This window comes from Lissotriton vulgaris, chromosome 9 (genome assembly GCF_964263255.1).
Source record: "Lissotriton vulgaris chromosome 9, aLisVul1.2, whole genome shotgun sequence".
In the NCBI taxonomy this organism is placed as follows: domain Eukaryota; kingdom Metazoa; phylum Chordata; class Amphibia; order Caudata; family Salamandridae; genus Lissotriton; species Lissotriton vulgaris.
In genome coordinates, this window is record NC_141697.1 from 1,184,034,713 (window position 1) to 1,184,057,624 (window position 22,912).

General features: G+C 49.4%; 1 protein-coding gene across 1 annotated transcript in view; it reads left to right on the plus strand.

The window, feature by feature from the left end:
• TATDN2 (TatD DNase domain containing 2) overlaps positions 1-14,457 on the plus strand; it is a 409,795-nt gene extending 395,338 nt beyond the window's left edge. Inside the window, exon 7 of the mRNA XM_086939231.1 lies at positions 14,220-14,457. Within this exon, the coding sequence (XP_086795357.1) occupies positions 14,220-14,360 (141 nt within the window). The 3' untranslated portion in view covers positions 14,361-14,457. The remainder of the gene's footprint in view (positions 1-14,219) is intronic.
• Positions 14,458-22,912: the final 8,455 nt, after the last annotated feature.

Here is a 22,912-nt window from a genome sequence, read left to right on the forward strand (position 1 = left end):
GACTAGTAGGCACTTTAGAACACCTTCAGAAATACATATCATGGGGGGGCGTGGCTAGCAGCCGATGATGGCGGCCGCTGCTTAGGGAGGCTCCCGGGAAGAAGCGGCTTCCCGCACCAATCCGTAGCAAATATCCTTTCCTCACCAGCTGGGTGGGGCGGACCGGACCCGGAGTCCGTGCGGCTAGCATCGCCGAAATTTTGGGAGCGGCGGAGGCTTCATCGGGAGCGGAATCGCCGATTACAGGCAGAGGAGGAGCTGGGCCTACCTTCCGCAATACAGCCGCGGAGCCACAGAACGTCTGCAGCCGGCCGGAAGTGGCCTGGTGTCGGAGGAGAAGTGGCCGGAAGTGCCGGAGCGCCGGGTGAGTCGATCCGATCAGCCACGGAGCCCCATCCAATGCCTTCGGACCTTGGGGACGTCCGATTGCGGCCCTTGCACATCTCCTGACCCGCGTGATCCACCCGGAGGAGCGGAGAACGCCTCGGGCTCGGCGCCACCGCTTTCCCGCTGCACCCACGAGACACGACAGGGCCAGGTAACGGGCGTCTATTCATCGCGGTGCCCGCTGTGTATGGGTGAACTATAACGTGTGCAGACCTCTCATCGAGGGCGTCGGAGGGCGCTTGCCAGCAGATCCATCGGCAGGGCGGGGGCTCGGGCACTATCACACTGCGGGGGCAATGAGGTGAGGCGATCCAAGGGGCATACCACAGAGACATAGCCCGGGGTTCCCCATCAGGCCCGCTACTGGGGTGCGGATTCGAAGCAGATCCGGCAGACGGCCAGTGCGTGGCGTTGGCAGGGGCGACACAACACTCTCCCCCCCCCCCCCCCCCCCCCCTACGAACTTGCGAGGAGACGTCCTCGGCCCGCATTGTGTGTCCACCTGCACGCGTCAACACGACTGACCACCGAGGTGTGACTGGGCGACCCAGCTCCTTTCGGACGAGTCCGACGACGCCCCCCTTTCTGGCGGCTACAACCTGCGCCATGTCACACAGGGGCCCTAAAAACACCTCAACCCAAGCCAAGCTGGACAAATTTGCGTACGACAGACCGTCACCGCCCCAGGAGCAACGCAAAACTGCTGGTAAAGTGGCAGAGACCGAGGGGGCGAAGAAAGCCACGCTTGATGATGTCCTGGCGGCGTTGGCCCAGGTGCAGGCGACGGTGGGTGCCACGGCGACTGAAGTCACCTTAATAAGGGCGGATCTCCAAAAGATGAATGAGAGGGTCAAACAGGTTGAAGTGGTCACCAAATCGCTGGTCGAGGACGTGTCCGAACTGCAAACGGCGATGGAACGGCTACAGGCTGATAATAAGCTGCTCAAAGACAAGCTGGATGACCAGGAAGGCCGTTCCAGACGCAACAATGTCCGCATTTTAGGCGTGCCGGAATCGGAGGACACGGGGGCACTGGACCTCTACGTGGAGGACCTGGTCAAGACTCGGCTGCAACCCAAGGGGCTCTCTAACTTCTTTTCGGTCGAAAGGGCGCACCGTGTTCCGGGAGGAAAACCCAAGACGGGAGGCACGCCGCGACCGATATTGGCCAGGTTGTTCAATTTCCGAGATCGGGACGCCATTCTACAGGCCGCGAGAGTGGCGCCGGCCATTCAAATCCAGAACTCAAGGATTGCTTTCTTCTCGGACTACATGGCGGAGGTGTCCAGAAGGAGGAGAACGTTCCTGGAAGTGAAAAAGACCCTGAGAGAAAAGGAACTACCGTACTCCATGTTATTCCCGGCTAAGCTTCGAGTGGTTGCGGACAAAAAGGTGTGGTTTTTCGATAACCCTGAAACGGCCCGGGACTGGCTGGAAGGCTGGCAAACTGTTGGGAGACAACGCAAGACGCATAGGCCGGATCAAGACCGTAGGGGTGGCAGCAGAACAGACTCCCAGACGTCTGGTCGAGTGGAGGGAACGGAACGGTCTCCATCCCACGGATTTGAAGGGGGAGGTGGGGACGAATGACTCCTACCCCGAACTCTGCATTGCTAAAGGTCGCTGATTCCCGAGGTGACTTGTTGTTTGGACTGCTGCACGTAGACTCTGGCATGGCCGCCCCGACAGCCTACAGGGAGGCCGCCTGCCCGGGGAGACGCTCTCCCCCCTACACGCAAGTACTCTGGTTATGGGAGGGGTAAAGCACTCTGCTTGGTTGGGGTGGCGGGCAGTTCGAAGTCTGTTCGGCAGGGGAGCAGGGAGGGGGGTTTGTTCTGAACTGTATTTGTTGTTGTTGGGAATGTATACAAGCGGTCAAGGTCACTGTTTTAATCCATGTGTGCGCCAGTGCATGTTGCTAGGGAAGGACAGCGATACTATGCCCCCGTAATGTCCCTTACTTCTTTGCTGTGCAAGGGCACGGCCATTAGTGCAAATCAGCTTTTCAACCGGTACACCCCGAACCCATTAATCACCGATGGCTGATAACAATGGCCCGGTAGTAGACGTAGAACCCGCTGACTCACACTGCCCTCCCTTGCGTTTGCTGTCCTGGAATGTGAGGCGCTTGGGGGACTAGGTTAAACGGGGGTTGGTATTGACTGCAATTAAGCGCCAGCGACCTACCTTGGCCCTGTTGCAAGAGACTCATCTGGTAGGGGGGGCAGTGAAAGCCTTGGACAGACGCGGCTATAAAATGTGGGTCCACTCCGAGTTTACGTCAGGATCCAGGGGGTCTGGCATACTGGTACAAAAAAACTCACGATTCCTGCCCTTGTCGACTAAGATTGATGACCAAGGTTGCTTTGCAGCCTTACATGGACAGTGGGAGGGAAAGCTCTTTCACGTGGTGTCTGTATATATCCCACCAGCTTTGCAATCGGTCCACCTCCCAAAACTGGGAGAATTCCTTTTAACTCTCCCCGAGGGTGAGATCATTCTGGGGGGGGATTTTAATGCGGTCATGGACGCGCACTTAGACAAACACCCCACGCCAGCTCCACGGGGGGGGGGGGGGGGGACTCCTACCTCCAACGCTTCGCAGCAGCTATGGGTTTGACTGATATCTGGAGACACTTGCACCCCAGCGCGCAGCAATACACTTTCCACTCTGCGGTGCATGGCAGCCTTTCGCGCATTGACTACTTCCTATCGCTGGGGGAGGGCCTCCAATATGTTGATGCAATGGTGACCACTCGCCACTCACACTGTCACTTTCCTCGCAAACTAGTGCACGTAAACGCATTTACCCCATTAGTGCTGCATACCTCAAGGTCCCACAGGTTCGTAAGGCTCTCAAAAACGCAACGAAGCAGTATTTCCTTGAGAACATGCATTCTGTGCGCTCCACGGCGACACTTTGGGAAGCCTATAAAACGGTCTTACGGGGGCAAGCCATTAATTCCATCACGGGGCATAGAAGGCAGCTGTCACGGGAACTGGACGATCTGGAGGTGGCATTGCAGGAACAAACCGAAGCTCATGAGCATAACCCCTCTTCCGCCGGCCTTCACGCCCTCACCCTCCAGCAACAATTATATACTGCTCACTTGCGCCAACTGGTAAAAGGACACATAGCCGACACTCGCAATAGAATTTATGAGGTAGGAGATAAAGCTGGGAAAATGTTGGCGTGGCTTGATAAGCGGGAGGGCAGCTCTAGGGGGATCCAAAGTCTGAAAGATGAGAGAGGGGTGGTGCATACTGATCCACGGCGTATCACGGAGCTACTGGCGGCCCATTTTGAGCGAGTGTACACCCCGGAGTGCGCGGTCACAGCTGAAAGGGCCAGGGCCCTCTTAGCTCCGATAGAGGTCCAGACGTTATCGCAGGAGGCCTCCGATGAGCTAGAGGCGGACATCACTGCCGACGAAATCCAGATGGAGATTAAGGCTCTACACCCGGGTAAAGCAATGGGCCCAAACGGCGTACCCATTGAATGGTACCAAGCGATGCCTGAGACCCTCAGTGTGCATCTGTTAGGGATGTATAGGGATTGTCTGGAGAAGGGTTCCCTCCCGCCAGACCAGCGGGCAGCGACCATTGTGACCATCCCCAAGCCCGGCAAACCACCGGAGGAGTGTTCCTCTTATCGGCCTATTTCCTTACTTAATGCCGAAGTGAAGATATTGGCTAAACTCCTGGCGCAAAGGGTCCTGCCCCATCTGTCGTCGATTATACACCCGGACCAGTCCGGATTTATGCCACATAGAAATACATCGTTGAATCTGCGGCGGCTGCACGGGGTACTGGCCAGGGCGGACACCATCGACACGCCAGCAGTAATTTTGGCACTTGACGCCAAAATGGCTTTTGATCTGGTGGCGTGGGAGTACCTTTTTGAGACATTGACCCGCTCGGGATTCGGACCTCGCTTTATTGCATGGGTCAAACTATTATACACCGACCCGGTGGCGCACGTGGTGGCTAACAGCCATATGTCACGTACATTTCCGTTGGGGAGGGGCACGCGGCAGGGGTGCCCTCTGTCGCCCCTGCTGTTTGCAATCTCTTTGGAGCCTCTTGCGACCCTTTTAAGGACCTCGCCTCTCCTCAAGGGTATAACGTGGAAGGGGGGTTGGGAGGACCGTCTGTCGTTATATGCAGACGATATGCTGCTTTATCTAACAGACCCTGTGGGTGGGGTGCCGGCGTTGCTACATATTTGTGATACGTATGGCAGTGTTTCTGGCTATGCGTTGAATTGGACCAAATCGGAGCTATACGTTTTGCGGGGCCCGGCCCCGATTCTGGCCGACACGTGCCCACTGAAGCTGGCGGGTTCTTCATTTAAATACCTGGGTATCCATATCACCAGAGACCCGATTGAATTTGTTGATAAAAATTTGAAACCCCACCTGGATAGGCTGAAACGGGATGTCAAGTTCTGGTCTGGCCTGCCGCTGACGCTCCTGGGCAGGGCAGCGCTTTACAAGATGATGGCGCTGCCACGTTTCTTGTACGTCCTCGAAAATACACCCTATCCCGTGGCACCGCGATTCTTCCAGAAAGTGGCTGCTCTGGTTTCGAACCTTTTGTGGGGGAACCTCCCTGCGCACGTGGCGCAATCGAAGCTGCATAGAGATTGGTACGATGGGGGTATTGCGCTGCCAAATCTTAGGCTATATTACTGGGCTGCGCACCTGAAGCCAATAAACCAATGGATTCACGCCCCACAAACCGAACCGGCCTTCCAGTCGGATAGGGCTCAATTGGGCACGGATACCTTGTTGGGTCCGCTGTATGATCACCGCAGGGTGCGGGCCTTAGTGGGCCCCACTAAATTAACTGTTCAGTTATGGCACACGGCGACGGCGGCGCTGGGCTGGAAGGGGAAGATCACTAGGATGACTCCGCTGTGGGATTCGCGGGCACTGGGCAATATGAGGAATACTAAGGGTTTTGAGCACTGGGACACGATAGGTATTTCCACGGTGGGTGATTTATGGGAGAGGAATGCTGTGATACCCTTTGGCCGTCTAAAAGAATTATATGGTTTGGGTGACAGGGAACTTTATAGGTACATCCAAATACAGCACGCATTGCTCACGGCCCTGCCCCCCGACACACCTTTGCCCGAATCCTCGCCTCTGGAAGATCGCCTCCTCACTGACTACATGTTAGAAAGGGCGACGTCACTCACGTACCGCAAATTGCTTAATAACTCCCCGGATCCAACACTCCAACTAAAGGGGAAATGGGAGGGGGACGTAGGAGACATGGATGAACATGAATGGTATGAAGCTCTTGGGTCCCCCAAGGAGGTGGGCATCTCAGCGCGCATGCGCCTAGTGCAGTTCAAGATCCTGCACAGGGTTTACTACACGAGGACCATGCTACACCTCATACACAGGACGCCCCATCCGTACTGCCTTCGTGGGTGTGGGGAGGAGGGCACGTTTTTTCACACTATATGGGAGTGCCCCAAGATACAGGACTTCTGGAAGCAAATACTCCGTACGATTTCCCAAACATTGAATCGGTCCATACTGCCCGACCCGCGGAGGTGCTTACTTAACATTTGGGAGCCCACTGCCCTGTCTAGATACGAACAACTCTGGGTCACGGTGGGGTTGATGATGGCAAAGCGAGACATAGCGCAGCGATGGGGTGTGGCAGACCTCCCGTCCAAGTCCCAATGGTGCCTGCATATGGATACGGTGATGGTGACCGAGAGGGCGGTATATTCCAGCCGAGCCTGCCCAAGGAAATGGAACAAAGTGTGGTTGCAAAGGAATGGGTACAGGGGGGACATTTGTGATCCCTTAGTGGAGGAGGAACAGGAGGACTCTGACGAGGAGGGGGAGGAGGGGTGAACCTGGTAGAAGTGGTTGGGCAGGGGAGCGACCGGGGCTATTACACGTGTCCCTTCCTTTGAACTGTTGAATGAGGGGCAAGGGTGGATGTGAGCATGAAGTGGGCAGGGGCACTAGCACACAGCGAGGGATGGGAGTAGGCCTCTCCCAAGAGGCACTTATCATCTGAACTGCATTGACCCATATCTGACCGTACTATCATTCCTACTGTTTTAGGTTTAGAGTTTGTTGTTTTTCAAAAAAAAGTTAAAATGCCATCAAAACCACTTCTAACGCTTATAATGCTATCTCAAATGCAGTATGCTCTACTGGACACTTGAAGGCACTGTTGATTTCTTTGGTACATTGCAAAGTTATGCCATGTCTAATTTGCACGTATTAGCGGCCGGCCCGTAGGGTTGTAGGCGATCCGCTGTGGAATATACAAAGTGCAATAAAGGTTTTGAAAAAAAAAAAAAGAAATACATAACATAACATTGTGAAAAGTACCTTGGCTTAAGTCTGCTAAATCTGCAGTCTACTTTCTGCTTTATGTGGAGAAAAGGAGGACCTGCATGCTTGCTAAGGAGTTAGACTGTGTCTGCTAGGAGGAGTGATCTAAACTCTTAGAAAACTTGCAAAAGGCCCAGCTGATTAACATAGCTGCCCAAGAGCCACAAGTTATCCTATACCACTAGGAGGAAAGAAAAAGAGCACCCTGATCATGGACCTATTACATTGATGTCAAATTTAACCTGCACCTGCCCCAACACATTATGTGCATTGAAGGATATCCAAATGGTCTCTTCTTCAGCCCCAAAGGGAACAAGAGGAAGTCAGACATCATATCCCCAATGTAGGATCTGGTTTTATTAGTTGGAGTTGATGGCCCTGAACTCTATTGCTCTAGCCCTTGTGCTTCTAGAAATCTTGCTGTTCTTTGTTGGGACCTGGTCCCACCTGCAACTGTTGTGGGCATTCCTGGTCACATAGGACCCTTTCACCAGAAAATCTTGACAATTACTGGTACATCTCAAGATACACGCCTATTAAAAAGTTATCTTTTGGTCTCAATAGCTATAACTTGCCCACTATTTTCAACTTCTCCCCTGAAAAAACATAGAGGCTAACTGGGTCCTTAATATGTACCTGCACTCCAGCTCAGTATGGACTCCTTCTCTAACTAAACACTGTTGACAGGACACTTGAGTGTCCACAATATCACTGGGAGCTGTTGGAGCACAATATAGATGGCATCCTAGCACTTTTAGTGATGGGGTTTTAAGCTTTACATTGTTTAGGATTACACCTTTTTTTTTTTTTTTTGCCTTCCCCTGTTTTTATGTTTTTTATTACCCTTTGGTGTCTCAGAGGTGTCCATGGGCAAGGGTTGAGTCCAGCATCACCACATCTAGATCTGTTGTCTTAAGTTCAGACCCACTTTCGCAAACATTTTGCTCCACCTAAAAAGTAGAGAATCAAGCACTTACAAAACTCTGAGTTAGTCCAGAACGAACCCCACTAGAATAACATTTGCATTGGGGTAATGTCAAGAGAAGTCTAGTCTAGTGCCTAGTGCTAAGAAGTTATAATAATGTTTGGCATCATGTCTTGACCCGACAAGGTGCTAGCACCTGGATTTGTATATATGCCTTTATTTTGATTGAACAAGGTACTTGCCTGTTAAATATAGTTATTTCTTCTAGAGCTCTGCCTAGAAATTAATTTTATCATGAGTTATATACTGACTCGTACTGAATGTTAGTTTCGAAGTCCCTCCAAATAGTGGAGTAAGTTGTCACTGTTCATCTTTGCCACCTCAAAAGTCAAGTGCCTAAAGTGAATAACTCCGATATCCATTTGGAGTGCACCAGTACTGTGCCCCTGGGGCACAAAAGGTAATTAGTACCCAGGGGGATACCACTATACACAATACTATCTCACAGAGGCAAATGGAAAATAACAGCCCTGTACTCTGCCATACTAACAAAGCACCACAAACTAGATGCAGGAGTAAGGGAACAATGAATTACAGACGTATGAACTGAACCCACTGGCAAGTAATGTGTGTGAGCTGTGCAACAATTGAAGAAGATCTTGCGAAGCCCAAGATTCTGCATTACACAATTTTCCTACATCAGTCGTATCTTACGCCAAAACGGAGGAGAGGTTGTTATCCATGCTCGTGAAGTGTCTTCTTTTACTGGACAATCACAGTCACACAGCCAGGCAAGTGTCCTCTCTCCTGGGATCGATGGCCTCGTGCATCTACATCGTGCCCATTGCACGCCTTCACATGAGGCCTCTGCAGCAGGCTCTCGAGGACCAATGGTCTCAGAGGTCAGGTCACTGGGAGGACCGTGTCTCTCTTCCACAAGGTGCCAGAGACTCAATCAGATGGTGGATGAAACGCTCCAACCTTCTCCGGGGCGTTCCATTCCATCGCACTCCTCCATCTCAGTCAGTGGTCACGGATGCCTCTCTTCAAGGCTGGGGTGCTCATATGGACCAGCTTCAGGTCCAAGATCTCTGGTCCGAAGTAGAGCGAGGCTACCACATCAACTTCCTAGAGCTTCGAGACGTTCATCTGGCGCTCAAATCTCTTTATCCTTCTCTGCGCACCAACTTCATCCAAGTATAGACGGACAACACGGCAACTATGTTCTATCTGAACAAGCAGGGGGGCACCAGTACAAGAGTACTATCCCTGGAAGTGCAAGCCATCTGGCTCCTGGCAAGAGCTCTATCCATTGTGGCAGTTCATCTACCAGGTATCCAAAATGTCCAAGCGGACTGCCTAAGCAGAGACTTCGTAGAAGCACACGATTGGGTGCTCAACGAAGAAGTCGCACAGGAGGTATTTCAACAATGGGGCTTACCGGACATAGACCTGTTCGCAGACGCGACAAATGCAAAATGCCCCGTCTTTGCGTTTAGGTTCCCCCAACAGGGATCACGGGGGAAAGCACTTTTGATCAGCTGGACGCAGACTTTGCTGTACGCCTTTCCTCCCCTGCCTCTGATCCCGACGGTGATTCAGAAATTCTACATGACCAACACCAGGATGATCCTGATAGCGCTGGAGTGGCCACGTCAGTGGTGGTACCCGGATCTCCTAGAGCTGTCAGAAGTCCTGCACTGGCGACTTCCTTGCCATCCAGACTTGTTGACCAAGGAGCAAGGGAAGGTGTTTCACCCCAACCTTCCTTCCCTTCGCTTGACGGCATGGCTCCTGAGGTCATACAGTATGGACACTTCGACCTCTCAGCAGACTGCATGAACATTCTCAAAGAAGCCAAGAGACCATCCACTAGGAAGTCATATGCTTTCAAGTGGAAGAGGTTTTTCATATGGTGTCTTGACAACTCTCTTGACCCTATCCACGGTCAGGAGCAGGTGATTCTACCCTATCTATTGCATTTAGCAAGGTCAGGCCTCAAGTACCCCTCCATCAGGGTTCACTTAGTGGCAATCACAGCCTATAGGAAGTCACCTTCTCAGACATCATTCTTTTTTATGCCTGTGGTTAAAGATTTCTTAGAGGGGCTTAAGAAAGTGTTTCCACCAGTGAGGTCCCCCTCCCCTCCCTGGGAGCTTAACATCGTACTTACTAAACTGATGAGTGCTCCTTTTGAGCCTATACATAAGGCCTCTTTGCAGCGCTTGACCTGGAAAGCCGCTTTTTTTAGTGGCGGTTACCTCTGCTTGTTGGGTTAGCGAAATCCAGGCCCTATGTTGTAAGGAACCTTACAGTGTTTCACGCCAACAGGGTGGTACTGAGGACACACCCAGGTTTTCTGCCTAAGGTAGTCTCAGACTTTCATATCAACCAGTCTATCACCCTGCCTACCTTTTTTCCTCAACCTACCACTCCTCCGGAGAGGTCTTTACACGCTCTTGATCTCCGGAGGGTTCTGAAGTTTTACCTGGCTAAAACCCTTCTGCTTGAATGTAAATGTATATGTATGTGTCTTGTAAAGTGCACTGCTGCCCTGAGGCGTCGTGGCGCTGTAGACCGCTGGGGAACCCGTCCTGGCTATCCCTGTGAGATGGTCCCTACTGGGTATCTCCAAGGTGAAACCAGGCATCCCTGGCGAATGTGGGGGGCCGTTGTAGAGATGATGCAAGCTAATGCCCAGAGTTGCCAAGTGTGATCCCTGGTTAGAGTAGGCACCGAGGCAAGAATTATCGAGTCCGCTAACGCTGGTCCACGACCCTGCCGCGTCGGGAATTGAACCCTGGTCCCGGGCCGTTCTCTGCTTCCGGGTCTGCCGCCTCTAACCAGTGACCGGCTTTTTGTTAATTATGGAACCACTAATACTGGTCTGTCTGCCTCAAAAAGGTCTATTTCTCGCTGGATAGTCTCCTGTATAGCTCTGTTTTAACAAGGCTTTACAGGGTAGACCTCATGCGCATTCTACTAGAGGGAAAGCTTCTACTACGGCTCTCCTTCGTTCTGTTCCAATCTCTGAGATTTGCAAGGCGGCTACATGGCGGTCGGTGCATACCTTTACCCGCCATTATTGCCTAGATTCAGATACACAGGCCAATGCCCAAGTGGGACAGGCCTCTTTGAGAAATGTATTTGCATAAGTTGTATATAAAATGTACATTTTTTTCATGTCTCTGTATACTTATTTGCTCGTCCGCGAGACTCTGGGTATGAGCGTGCTAATCTATTAATAGATTATGACTATTGAGTATCCCCTGGATGAGAAGGATTAGTTACTTACCTGTAATCCTAGTTCCTCCAGGGGTATACTCCTCAGTCATAAACTCCCGCCCACCTCCCCGGACAAGCATGATCATAAAGTTATGAAAGGTTACTACGGATCTATTCAGGTGTCATGCACCTCCAAAAAGAACTGCCCCAACTGCCACCTGTGGTGCATCATGGGAGCAGGGGGTCGCCTTCAGGTCTTAAAGGCACGGTACCCCTACTCTTAAAGGCACGGTACCCCTACTCTAATGCCTTAAAGGCAAGGTGTCAGTCTTTCTTTGTTTCTTTATACTCTACTGCAGCGTACTGGCAAATGCCTGCAATTACAGGTTTTCTTATGGCAATAAAGCATTGTTGTATGCAAATGTTTACTGCTCTCTTTCTTCCTTAGGGGTTGGGAGAGTACTACTGTGGGTATGCTACTTCATGTAATGTTGCAGCAGATGTATTTTCTATATGCTCCGGGATCTCGCACATAGGCGGGGATTATTCATAGATTATGACTTTGAGTATAGCCCTGACTGAGAACTAGGATTACAGGTAAGTAACTAATCCTTTCTCACGTTTTCTAAATTGGACACAGTCAGGAGGCTCTGCGTACACAAATGAAGCTGGTGAGTAGGAAGTTACTTGGAGAATGTCTTCTCGATATACAGTGTTTACTGATTTGTGAGTAAAGCAAACATCCTGGAACATAGTCCACTTTTGCACCTGAAACTGGTGTAAGGATTCATATTTGTAATTAATAAAAAGACTTCTAGGGATTTTGAGAATCACGTGAGCAGCTGCGTAATCGTTGTCCTATGTAGTTTGATTAGGTAGTTTGGTAATCCTAGTTAAATTGAATTTTATAAACGATACTTGAAGCTTTGACTGCTTGAACCACGGTTTTACAAGAAGAGATGACAATTAGAGGATTGTTTCTGTTCGATCTGAATAATGCAGAAAGAAATGGCAGGTACCTGGTTAATTTGAGTAGCAAAACATAGATGACTGTCAATTAAAATGCCTAGATTTCTAGAAGATTTGACTAGGGAGTTGAGTCCTACATTGCTCTGGCTAGCATTGCAGTGCCCATAGTATGGTTTGTTTGCACCACAAAATAATCTGTCTTTTCGCCATTAAGTTTAAAACAGTTTTTGATTGGCCCTATTCATACATTCTGTAAATGTCAGTTTGGGGTGATTGTGGTTTTCTGAGATGGACACAATTATGTGTGTATCGCCATACAACATGAAGTTGAAGCCAAATGATCTTACCAGTGCTGCCGATGGAGAGGTATAAACATTAAATAGAGTGGGACTGAGTGCTGATCCTTGTGGAACTATGCAATTAAGTGAGAGGTGTGAAGAATGGTGAGGGTGCAGGATACAATCGGTTGCCTGTCAGAAAGATATGCCAGCTCTTAGAGCTGGCCTACGCATAGCTGCCAAGTTTTCAGAATGCTTCTGTGTGTCATTTCTATGGTTTCCATATACTTATGAGTGGCACTCAATGACCAAGTGTGTGACACTTAAATTGGCACTTTCTGCCTAGTAAAGCCAAGCAGTGAGGTCCACAGAAGGTGATACATATCAGAAATTACACCATTTTGAGCAATGAGAAGAAGTTGAAAGATCTTGAAAGTGCTGCAAAGCACTTGAAATGGAAGGTTACACGTGCCCTGAAACTCTTCCACCTCCAGTAGTGCAATGAGGAAGCAGTCCACATGACTAAAAAGTTATGTTTTGTGTTTTTTAATCCATGTGTACTTTGCCTGCTGGGATTTGTATCATGCCCATTCTGTATGTGAAAAAGAAAACACAAGTCCCAGCATGCAAAGTACAAAGTGTGTGACTATAAACTTCCGTGTGGTGTGTGACCACAATTTTTCATAAGATATGTGCCTACAAACCTGCAAACTGTGACATCTAATGTGACCTTGCGCTGTCACACAGTGTGTGATTCCAAACTGTCAGATGCTGTGTGACTACACACTTTCACACAGTGTTCGGAAATAAAGTTGACAGGTTATAGGACTACAATCAGCCACAGAGCATGTGGGAGCCATCTTTACCAGAGAAATAGTTCGAAGATTCACAGAAGCTGGCACCCACATGTGGTTCGGCTGGCGCCCGCAAGCGGTTCGACTGGCGCTACTGTCATGTCAACATGTTCCATACCATGTAGCACTAGTGTGGGATGCCAATCCTGGCCTGATTTATTTGGTCTCAGGGAGTCCAGTATCCTGAACAGCAAAAGCTATTATCACTTTTTACAGACTATAAGAGAATACATTTATTTATTTTAGTAAGTTCCCAACTAAAACAAAGTGTCCCCTCTCTGGGAGCTCTCGGCGTGCTACTTCAGCCCGAAAATGAAGTTATATCAGAACATATGCAGGGATAGAGGAGCTGGCAGAAATGAGAGGTGGGCGCATTTTAATATTTCATTACCTGACAGAGATGAGCGGAGGGCACCCATCCCAGAAATGATCACTCCAGGGTGGTATTCTGGTTATTGTGTGTCTGTGACAGCCAGCCCTGTGATGTCTCGTCATGTGAGGCTGTTGCAGCAGGTCTGGGCTGAGCGATTCTCTCGGCTGATTGATGAATGCAGCCAGCGCAGCTGAGCCCCCAGGCCGTGGCGCGGTCAGTGGCAACTATTTTGTGAACAGCTAAGTGTGCACTTGACTCTACAAGAGCATCGCACGGCTCACAGTGATTAATGGAGCGTCGCTCTTACAGTATCGGCGTGTGTGTGGCTGGCAATGCAGGTGATGTATGTGTGACTTTAGCAATTTTGTGCGGTGTTGCAGACTACCACACTAAAATGCGTTCGTTTTCCCTGATGCGTGGTACTAGGCAGGTCTGCCGACACGCTCCTAAGCCAGTCTGGATAACCACATTGAATGGGTCATGGTATCTGATGCTAAAAGGACCAGGACAGCAATTCCACCTTGATTAATAATGATTCTTAGCTCATCTACCAGGGCCAGTAGGGCAGTTTCCACACTGCGTGTATGTCTGAATCTGGTTTGAGGAGAACCACTTGTGTGTTAGTAAAAACAAAAACTTGTTGGCTTTACCTATGTTTGTTTTAATGTGTATGGCAACAGAAGAAATGCATCTCTCTCTTTTTGCAGTCCTTTAATATTTTGGATGAATTTCATTCAGCACCATGACGTTGCTCAGTGTCCGTTGGGGTTTGCTGGTATTTAGGACTTGTAAAAACGTGTAAATGTAAAGTTGATTTTTTTTTTCTTTTTTGTTGTTTAGGTCCACAAGCGAGAGAGTCAGTATGCCCACCCCGGACTCGCGATACACACGGTTAACGAGATAGCAAGGATTAAAGAATTACCTCCAACCTCTGTGCTCGCTGTTCTCCGACAGAATACCAACCAGTTGTACAGCCTTTAGTCGGTGGTTGCAGAAAAATGTGCAAACGATTGATTGGGGGATACTGCGTTTGAAATTGTTAATTATTGTTTATTAAACCGGTTTTATTTTATACTAAGTTCTTCCTATTTTGTTTGGTGATACTGACAACAAAATGCTTTTGAAAATGTGAATACTTGTAAAATAGTTGCATTTTACCAAGTTCTTTTGCTTTCCCCGGTCAGTGACCCGAGGAAAAATGGGGAATATGCCCACACCCTAATGTGCATGTTAAATCCTACATGGATAGTTCAGTGGTTTAAAGACCTTACTAAACCAGTATTGAATTAGAGAGTCACAGTGTAACACCCAGTCTATGGCTTTCATGGTTGGCTACCATCTCAGTTTGTAGATGGTATTTTCCAGTATTGGGGTATCTATCATAGATTCACATGTTTTTTTATTTATTTATTTGTATTTCTTTATTGGCATTTTACATATACATTGACAATTTGCATATTGGTCGACGCCAGTGAATGACATGTATTTTAGTTACAACTCAACAACAAACTTAATAATTAACTCTCAGGACAGCAAGTGGTACAGGATTACATAGAAGTAGCGAAACCTTTTCGCATTGCCAGTATGCTTTTGCCTATAGAGTTACTTTACACTCTTACCATTCAAATACCTGAACAGAAGCATTATTTGTGTGGCACATTACTCAGGACTTCTATGCACACTAGTGTGGGTCTAAATACTTGATTCTGCCACTTCGAGGTTGGACATGTCAGCATCCCCAGTTTAGTTTGTGGGTATCCATTCTAATATCGGACCCCAATTGTCTTTTGGCCTGGAGGCAGAGGGCATAAGTTCCCAGTATGTAGAGAGCTGTGTTTGGCAGTAGGCGACATCCTGCAACCAGGTTGTAGTCAACAGCGCGTTAGGCTTCCCCAAAGCATAGCCACTCTCCTCCTGGCCAAGAGTAGTAGCATAGCATGTAATTTCCGTGTACCCACCGGGGTCGCCTTCACGTACCCCAGTAAGCCCACCAAGAGTTGTAGTGTCAGGTGGTGTCCCCGGGGCTTCCCTAATTATGACGAAAATATCCACCCAGTATTTTGCAACAAGAGGGCAACTCCAAGCTAGGTGTAAGAATGTTGCTGATGCTGCCCTGCATCTCCAGCAACTAGCATCAGATCTAAGTCTCATGCTCTGCATTTGGGTAGGGGTTCTGTAGAATCTATGCAGGAATTTGAAATGTATTAGTTTTAACTTGTAGTTGGGAGAAAGCATCCGTAAATGTGCACAACTGAACTTCCACTGCACTTCAGAGATTGGAGAGTTTGCATTGTACTGTATAATCGAGTAATGGGTCTGTGCGGTGACTAGCTAGATACTATATGTTCAAGTGTGTGTAGTGTGGAAGGGGGACTGGCAAATGTAGGATGTACCTTTCTCGACATACCGCTCATATTCAATGGTAGAAGAACATCTGTAAGAACGTAGGGGTTACCCGTTCTTGCTCTGCTGGAGGGGGGCTAAAGTTGTTCTCGAGATATAAATCAGCAAATGTGTTTATTCCCAGCCTCCGAGCTTGCGCCATGCTCCCCTTGTCCTCGGGTGGGGGGGATATGCGGGTTGTGCGCCAGTGATACAAAAGGCTCATACAGCACCTCGACTTTGGCTCTTTTTCTCAGGCCCTCCGAGCCCCATCGTAATGTCTCCACTGTGTCAATCTCATTGCATGGACGTTTATATGGTTGATATAGTGCAACTTGAAGTGGTGTGGGCGCAGCTTTGTCAACCTCTACAGCGACATGAGGCTGAAATGGTACAGGGTGAACCTAGTAATGTAGGAATTGAGCTGGAGCACAGTATGCATACAACGGTATGTCCGGTACTCCCAGCCCGCCCTGAGCTAAAGAAAGTGTCAGGAGCTCCCAAGAGACACAATCCTGTCTCCCCAACCATATCATTGTTTTAAAGAAGGCCTGTGTTAGTGGAAGTGGGATGTTTATGAACAACTATAAAAATGAAGGCAAGGCCACCATTTTAGCTATAGCGATTCGACTGGCTAAGGATAGTGGCAGTCTAGACCAAGTCTCTACTTTACCCTCCAGTCACGCCACTGGCTTGCCATAGTTCATGTCCCACAATTCTTAAATATTGCTGCTCAGCCATATTCCCAGGTAACGCAGTGGGCCTTCTGCCCATTTCAGAGGGTACTCCAGTTGGCAAGGCTTGGTGTCAGCCGTGAGCGAAAAAAAGACTGACAATGCCCAATTTATTCGTATTCCAGGTAGACCACCATATTTTAGAATTTCCCACAGCACTGGGTTCAGGTTGTCTGCAGGGTTATTGATATATAAGGTTATGTCATCCACGTATAGCGATACAATGAGTCCATAGATTCACATGCTTGAACCATTCCCCATTGTGGAAGTCCCTCGGTATCATAATAAAACTGTTTGTTTCAGTATAATCGGCTGTAAAACAAATGCAAGGTTCAGCTTAATAGCCTATCTATGTCCATTTTAGGTCTCGTAGAGAGACCTATTGCAGTCAAACCAGAAAGCTGAGGATTTGTAGAAGTGCACGTGCTCGTGAACGCGCTTCTATCCCCCTGCCTTGCTCTTCAAAGGCTCCCCTTACCATTTGCTCCTGCTTCCCCGCCCACTGCTTCACACTTCACGGCCGTCAGGCCGTGACTCGCATTTCTGCCCAGCCCCCCTCCCAGCGCTGCCTTGTTTTCACAGCCGGCCTCCGAGAATTTCAAAGGGATCTGCTTCCCCACCCACTGCTTCACACTTCGTGGCGGTCTGTGACTCGCATTTTTTTTTTTTTTGTTGCTCCTATGACATGCCTGCAGCTGCCGCTGCACTCACTGCTCGGTCAATGAGGTGTAAAAATATAACGGCAGGAATATAATACAAATATTTAAATGCTTTTGCACACACACACAGACCTACCCGCCCTCCCACCTTCAGCCTCTTCCTCACACTGCCTTCTTTCTCGCTTTGAATTTCAGCCTAATCCTTTTGAAAAATGATACACTCAGAACCACTCTTTGACTGGTCTTGTTTAATTCTTGTTTTCCACTAGTGAGGCCACTTCCTGCTCAGCGATCCCACAGTGCATCACTCGTCCCTGCCAAGCAGCTGGTTTATGAGGAGGTTACAGGATGGTACTTTGGGCGGGACACATTTTAACTGCGTGTGAATCACCATAAAAATTGACGTTTATGTTCCCTGCGTGCACTGCTCGTAGGTCATCGTTTACAGATCAGTGTTAAACGCCTAGAGTAAGAGCATAAAGTGGTGCTCGCGTTATCGTTTGGTAGTAAAGTTTCAGAAGACAAAAATAGAAACGAGGCACAGCAACCTCCACCCCACATGCTTTCCTTTTTTTTTTTTTTTTACTGCGTCATCACCACCTGGTCTTTGTCAGGAGCAATGCAAAAAGGTTTAATTGTACCACTACACTGGCGTAGTAAAACCACATCACCATAGTGGTGGTGATTCTGATGAAGTTTGGTTGGAGATGTATTTTACTCGGTAAAGGCATTCTCTATTAAGCCGGGCAATATATACGATGCCGTCAATATTCACGCATTTGTGCACATCCGATCTGAATGCAAAAACAACAACATTTCGAAAGCAATGGAAACTGAAACAGCAGTTTGAGTTCCGAAAAATACAAGACCATTCTTCTTTGAAAAAATAATCCCTTTATTTGAACTTCACGCATCTAGAACGGAAGTAAGGAGTAATGCAGACATTCTAACATTTTTGACACATAAGATATTCCCAACAGGCTCACATTGCGTGCTAAAAATAAAGGTATTTACATTCAGTGGCCACGGAAGCAGGGGTGGGCCCCCTCGATCATATCATAAAGAAAGACCAGCGGTAAAGTGGAACATGCTCATAACACTGCTTCTTATAGTGTTTTGGTTTCACCACTACTCCAAAGCATATCCTGGGCATTCCGTTGTAAGGTGTAACCATATGTAAATAATGAAGAGTTTCATTACAAACATTGCACTTTTAAAGCCAATGATGCTCAGCGCGCAAATGTGTACCAGACACAAAATCCCAGCCTACCCCGTTCGTGCCAGCACAGTGGCACATCTCATTAACCTCACGCAGGTTCTGAGGCACAACTATGCTCGTGCAGTCGCAGTATCACAATTGACTACGCTCATGCAAACACAGTGGCATATCTCACCTTCCTCGTGCAAAGTGGTACAGGTGACTACTCTCTCGCGGCCACAGTGACATGCCTAAAATGAATGCCTAGACCCCGCAGAGAGGCCTGATCCTAGGCCCACACGGGGGTGCCAGCCAGCTCAGTGTTATCACAACTTCTACTTTTTAGCACAGTTGGGTTACTCTGTTCTTCTGTGCACACCTGGATATATTTACCCAATCCTCAAAGCAGCCCACCTGTAGCCCACTTCTCCCCTTATTGCGAGGCTTTCAAGGGATGTCTGTAGGGTGAGTGTGTTATACAAATATGAAGATTTGTGGACGTGCAACACTTTAAATGCCTCATAGGTAGCCGCATCCGATTGTTTAACGCAGCACGGAGATGGTTGTACCGCCTGACCCACAATAGGAGATTGGCCAAGACTAACTTCCCACGCACCCCGGTACAAACTCGTAAGCACGCCCCCAGCAATGGCGGTCTCCAGCCTCCCCAATACTTCAATAACCTCACTGGAAAGCTCACCCAAGCTGATTCAGTAGACGCTCGTTTAAATGTCTGTCTAGTGACTTATGCCAGCATCTGCGAAACCTGTACAAACAACACGTGCCAAACATCCACAAGCATCAGACATCCACAAGCATCAGACATCCTCAGGCGTCAGGCATCCACAAGCGTCAGGCATCCTCAAGCGTCAGGTATGCACAAGCGTCGGGCATCCACAAGCTTCAAGCATTCACAGACATCCACAAGCATCAAGCATCCACAAGCAGCAGACATCCACAAGCAACAGACATCCACAAGCAACAGACATCCACAAGCAACAGACATCCACAAGCAACAGACATCCACAAGCAACAGACATCCACAAGCAACAGACATCCACAAGCAACAGACATCCACAAGCATCAGACATCCACAAGCATCAGACATCCACAAGCATCAGACATCCACAAGCATCAGACATCCACAAGCATCAGACATCCACAAGCATCAGACATCCACAAGCATCAGACATCCACAAGCATCAGACATCCACAACAAACGGACATCCACAACAAACGGACATCCGCAAGCAACGGACATCCGCAAGCAACGGACATCCGCAAGCAACAGACATCCGCAAGCAACAGACATCCGCAAGCAACAGACATCCGCAAGCAACAGACATCCGCAAGCAACAGACATCCGCAAGCAACAGACATCCGCAAGCAACAGACATCCGCAAGCAACAGACATCCGCAAGCAACAGACATCCGCAAGCAACAGACATCCGCAAGCAACAGACATCCGCAAGCATCAGACATCCGCAAGCATCACATCAGGCGTCAGACATTCACAAACGTCAGGCATCCACAAGCGTCAGAAAGCCACAAGCATCCGCAAGCGTCAGACATCAGACATCCACAAACGTCAGGCATCAGACCTTCACAAACGTCAGGCATTAGACATTCACAAACGTCAGGCATCAGACATTCACAAACGTCAGGCATCAGACATTCACAAACGTCAGGCATCAGACATCCACAAACATCAGGCATCAGACATCCACAAACGTCAGGCATCCTCAAGAGTCAGACATCCACAAGCGTCAGGCATCCACAAGCGTCAGGCATCCACAAGCGTCAGGCATGCACAAGCGTCAGGCATGCACAAGCGTCAGACATCCACAATGATCAGACATCCACAATGATCAGACATCCACAATGATCAGACATCCACAAGCAATAGACATCCACACGCTTCAGACATCCACATGCATCAGACATCCACATGCATCGGACATCCACACGCATCGGACATCCACACGCATCAGGCATCCACAAGCATCAGGCATCCACAAGCATCAGGCATCCACAAGCATCAGGCATCCACAAGCGTCAGGCATCCACAAGCGTCAGGCATCCACAAGCGTCAGGCATCCACAAGCGTCAGGCATCCACAAGCGTCAGCCATCGACAAGCGAAAGCCATCCACAAGCGTTCGACATCCACAAACATCAGGTATCAGACATCCACAAGCGTCAGACATCCACAAGCATCAGACATAACAGCTCTTCTGCCGGGCCTTCCTTCCCTGTCCATTCTCGTCTCTGAGCCACAGCAGAAGGCATCCACAAGCGTCAGGCATCCACAAGCGTCAGACATCCACAAACATCAGGCATCAGACATCCACAAGCGTCAGGCATCCACAAGCATCAGACATCCAAAGGCACCAGGCATCCTCAAGAGTTAGACATCCACAAGTGTCAGGCATGCACAAGCGTCAAGCATTCACAAGCGTCAGACATCCACAAGCATCAGACATCCGCAAGCGTCAGGCATCCGCAAGCGTCAGGCATCCACAAGCGTCAGGCATCCACACGCGCCAGACATCCACAAACGCCAGACATCCACAAACATCAGGCATCAGACATCCACAAACGTCAGGCATCAGACATTCACAAACGTCAGGCATCAGACCTTCACAAACGTCAGGCATCAGGCCTTCACAAACGTCAGGCATCAGACATTCACAAACGTCAGGCATCAGACATTCACAAACGTCAGGCATCAGACATTCACAAACGTCAGGCATCAGACATTCACAAACGTCAGGCATCAGACATTCACAAACGTCAGGCATCAGACATTCACAAACGTCAGGCATCAGACATCCACAAACGTCAGGCATCCAAAAGCATCAGACATCCTCAGGCATCCTCAAGAGTCAGACATCCACAAGTGTCAGGCATCCTCAAGAGTCAGACATCCACAAGCTTCAGGCATCCACAAGCTTCAGCCATCCACTAGCGTCAGGCATCCACAAGCGTCAGCCATCCACAAGCGTTCGACATCCACAAACATCAGGTATCAGACATCCACAAGCGTCAGACATCCACAAGCATCAGACATAACAGCTCTTCTGCCGGGCCTTCCTTCCCTGTCCATTCTCGTCTCTGAGCCACAGCAGAAGGCATCCACAAGCGTCAGGCATCCACAAGCGTCAGACATCCACAAACATCAGGCATCAGACATCCACAAGCGTCAGGCATCCACAAGCATCAGACATCCAAAGGCACCAGGCATCCTCAAGAGTTAGACATCCTCAAGCGTCAGGCATCCTCAAGCGTCAGGCATCCGCAAGCGTCGGGCATCCGCAAGCGTCAGGCATCCGCAAGCGTCAGGCATCCGCAAGCGTCGGGCATCCGCAAGCGTCAGGCATCCGCAAGCGCCAGGCATCCGCAAGCGCCAGACATCCGCAAGCGCCAGACACCCGCAAGCGTCAGACATCCACAAGCGCCAGACATCCGCAAGCGTCAGACATCCACAAACATCAGGCATCAGACATCCACAAACGTCAGGCATCCACAAGCATCAGACATCCTCAGGCATCCTCAAGAGTCAGACATCCACAAGCGTCAGGCATGCACAAGCGTCAGACATCCACAAGCGTCAGGCATGCACAAGCGTCAGACATCCACAAGCGTCAGGCATGCACAAGCATCAGGCATCCACAATGATCAGACATCCACAAGCAACAGACATCCACAAGCAACAGACCTCCACAAGCAACAGACCTCCACAAGCATCAGACCTCCACAAGCATCAGACCTCCACAAGCATCAGACATCCACACGCATCAGACATCCACACGCATCAGACATCCACACGCATCAGACATCCACACGCATCAGACATCCACACGCATCAGACATCCACACGCATCAGGCATCCACACGCATCAGGCATCCACACGCATCAGGCATCCACACGCATCAGGCATCCACACGCATCAGGCATCCACACGCATCAGGCATCCACACGCATCACGCATCAGGCATCCACAAGCATCAGGCATCCACAAGTATCAGGCATCCACAAGCATCAGGCATCCCCAAGCATCACCCAGCAGACATCCACAAGCGTCAGGCATCCAAAAAGGGTCTGGCATTCACAAGCTTCAGCCATCCACAAGCGTCAGCCATCCACAAGCGTCAGCCATCCACAAGCGTCAGCCATCCACAAGCGTCAGCCATCCACAAGCGTCAGCCATCCACAAGCGTCAGGCATCCACAAGCGTCAGGCATCCACAAGCGTCAGGCATCCACAAGCATCAGACATAACAGCTCTTCTGCCGGGCCTTCCTTCCCTGTCCATTCTCGTCTCTGAGCCACAGCAGAAGGCATCCACAAGTGTCAGACATCCACAAACATCAGGCATCAGACATCCACAAGCGTCAGGCATCCACAAGTATCAGACATCCAAAGGCACCAGGCATCCTGAAGAGTTAGACATCCACAAGCGTCAGGCATGCACAAGCGTCAAGCATTCACAAGCGTCTGACATCCACAAGCGTCAGACATCCACAAGCATCAGGCATCAACAATCATCAGGCATCAGCAA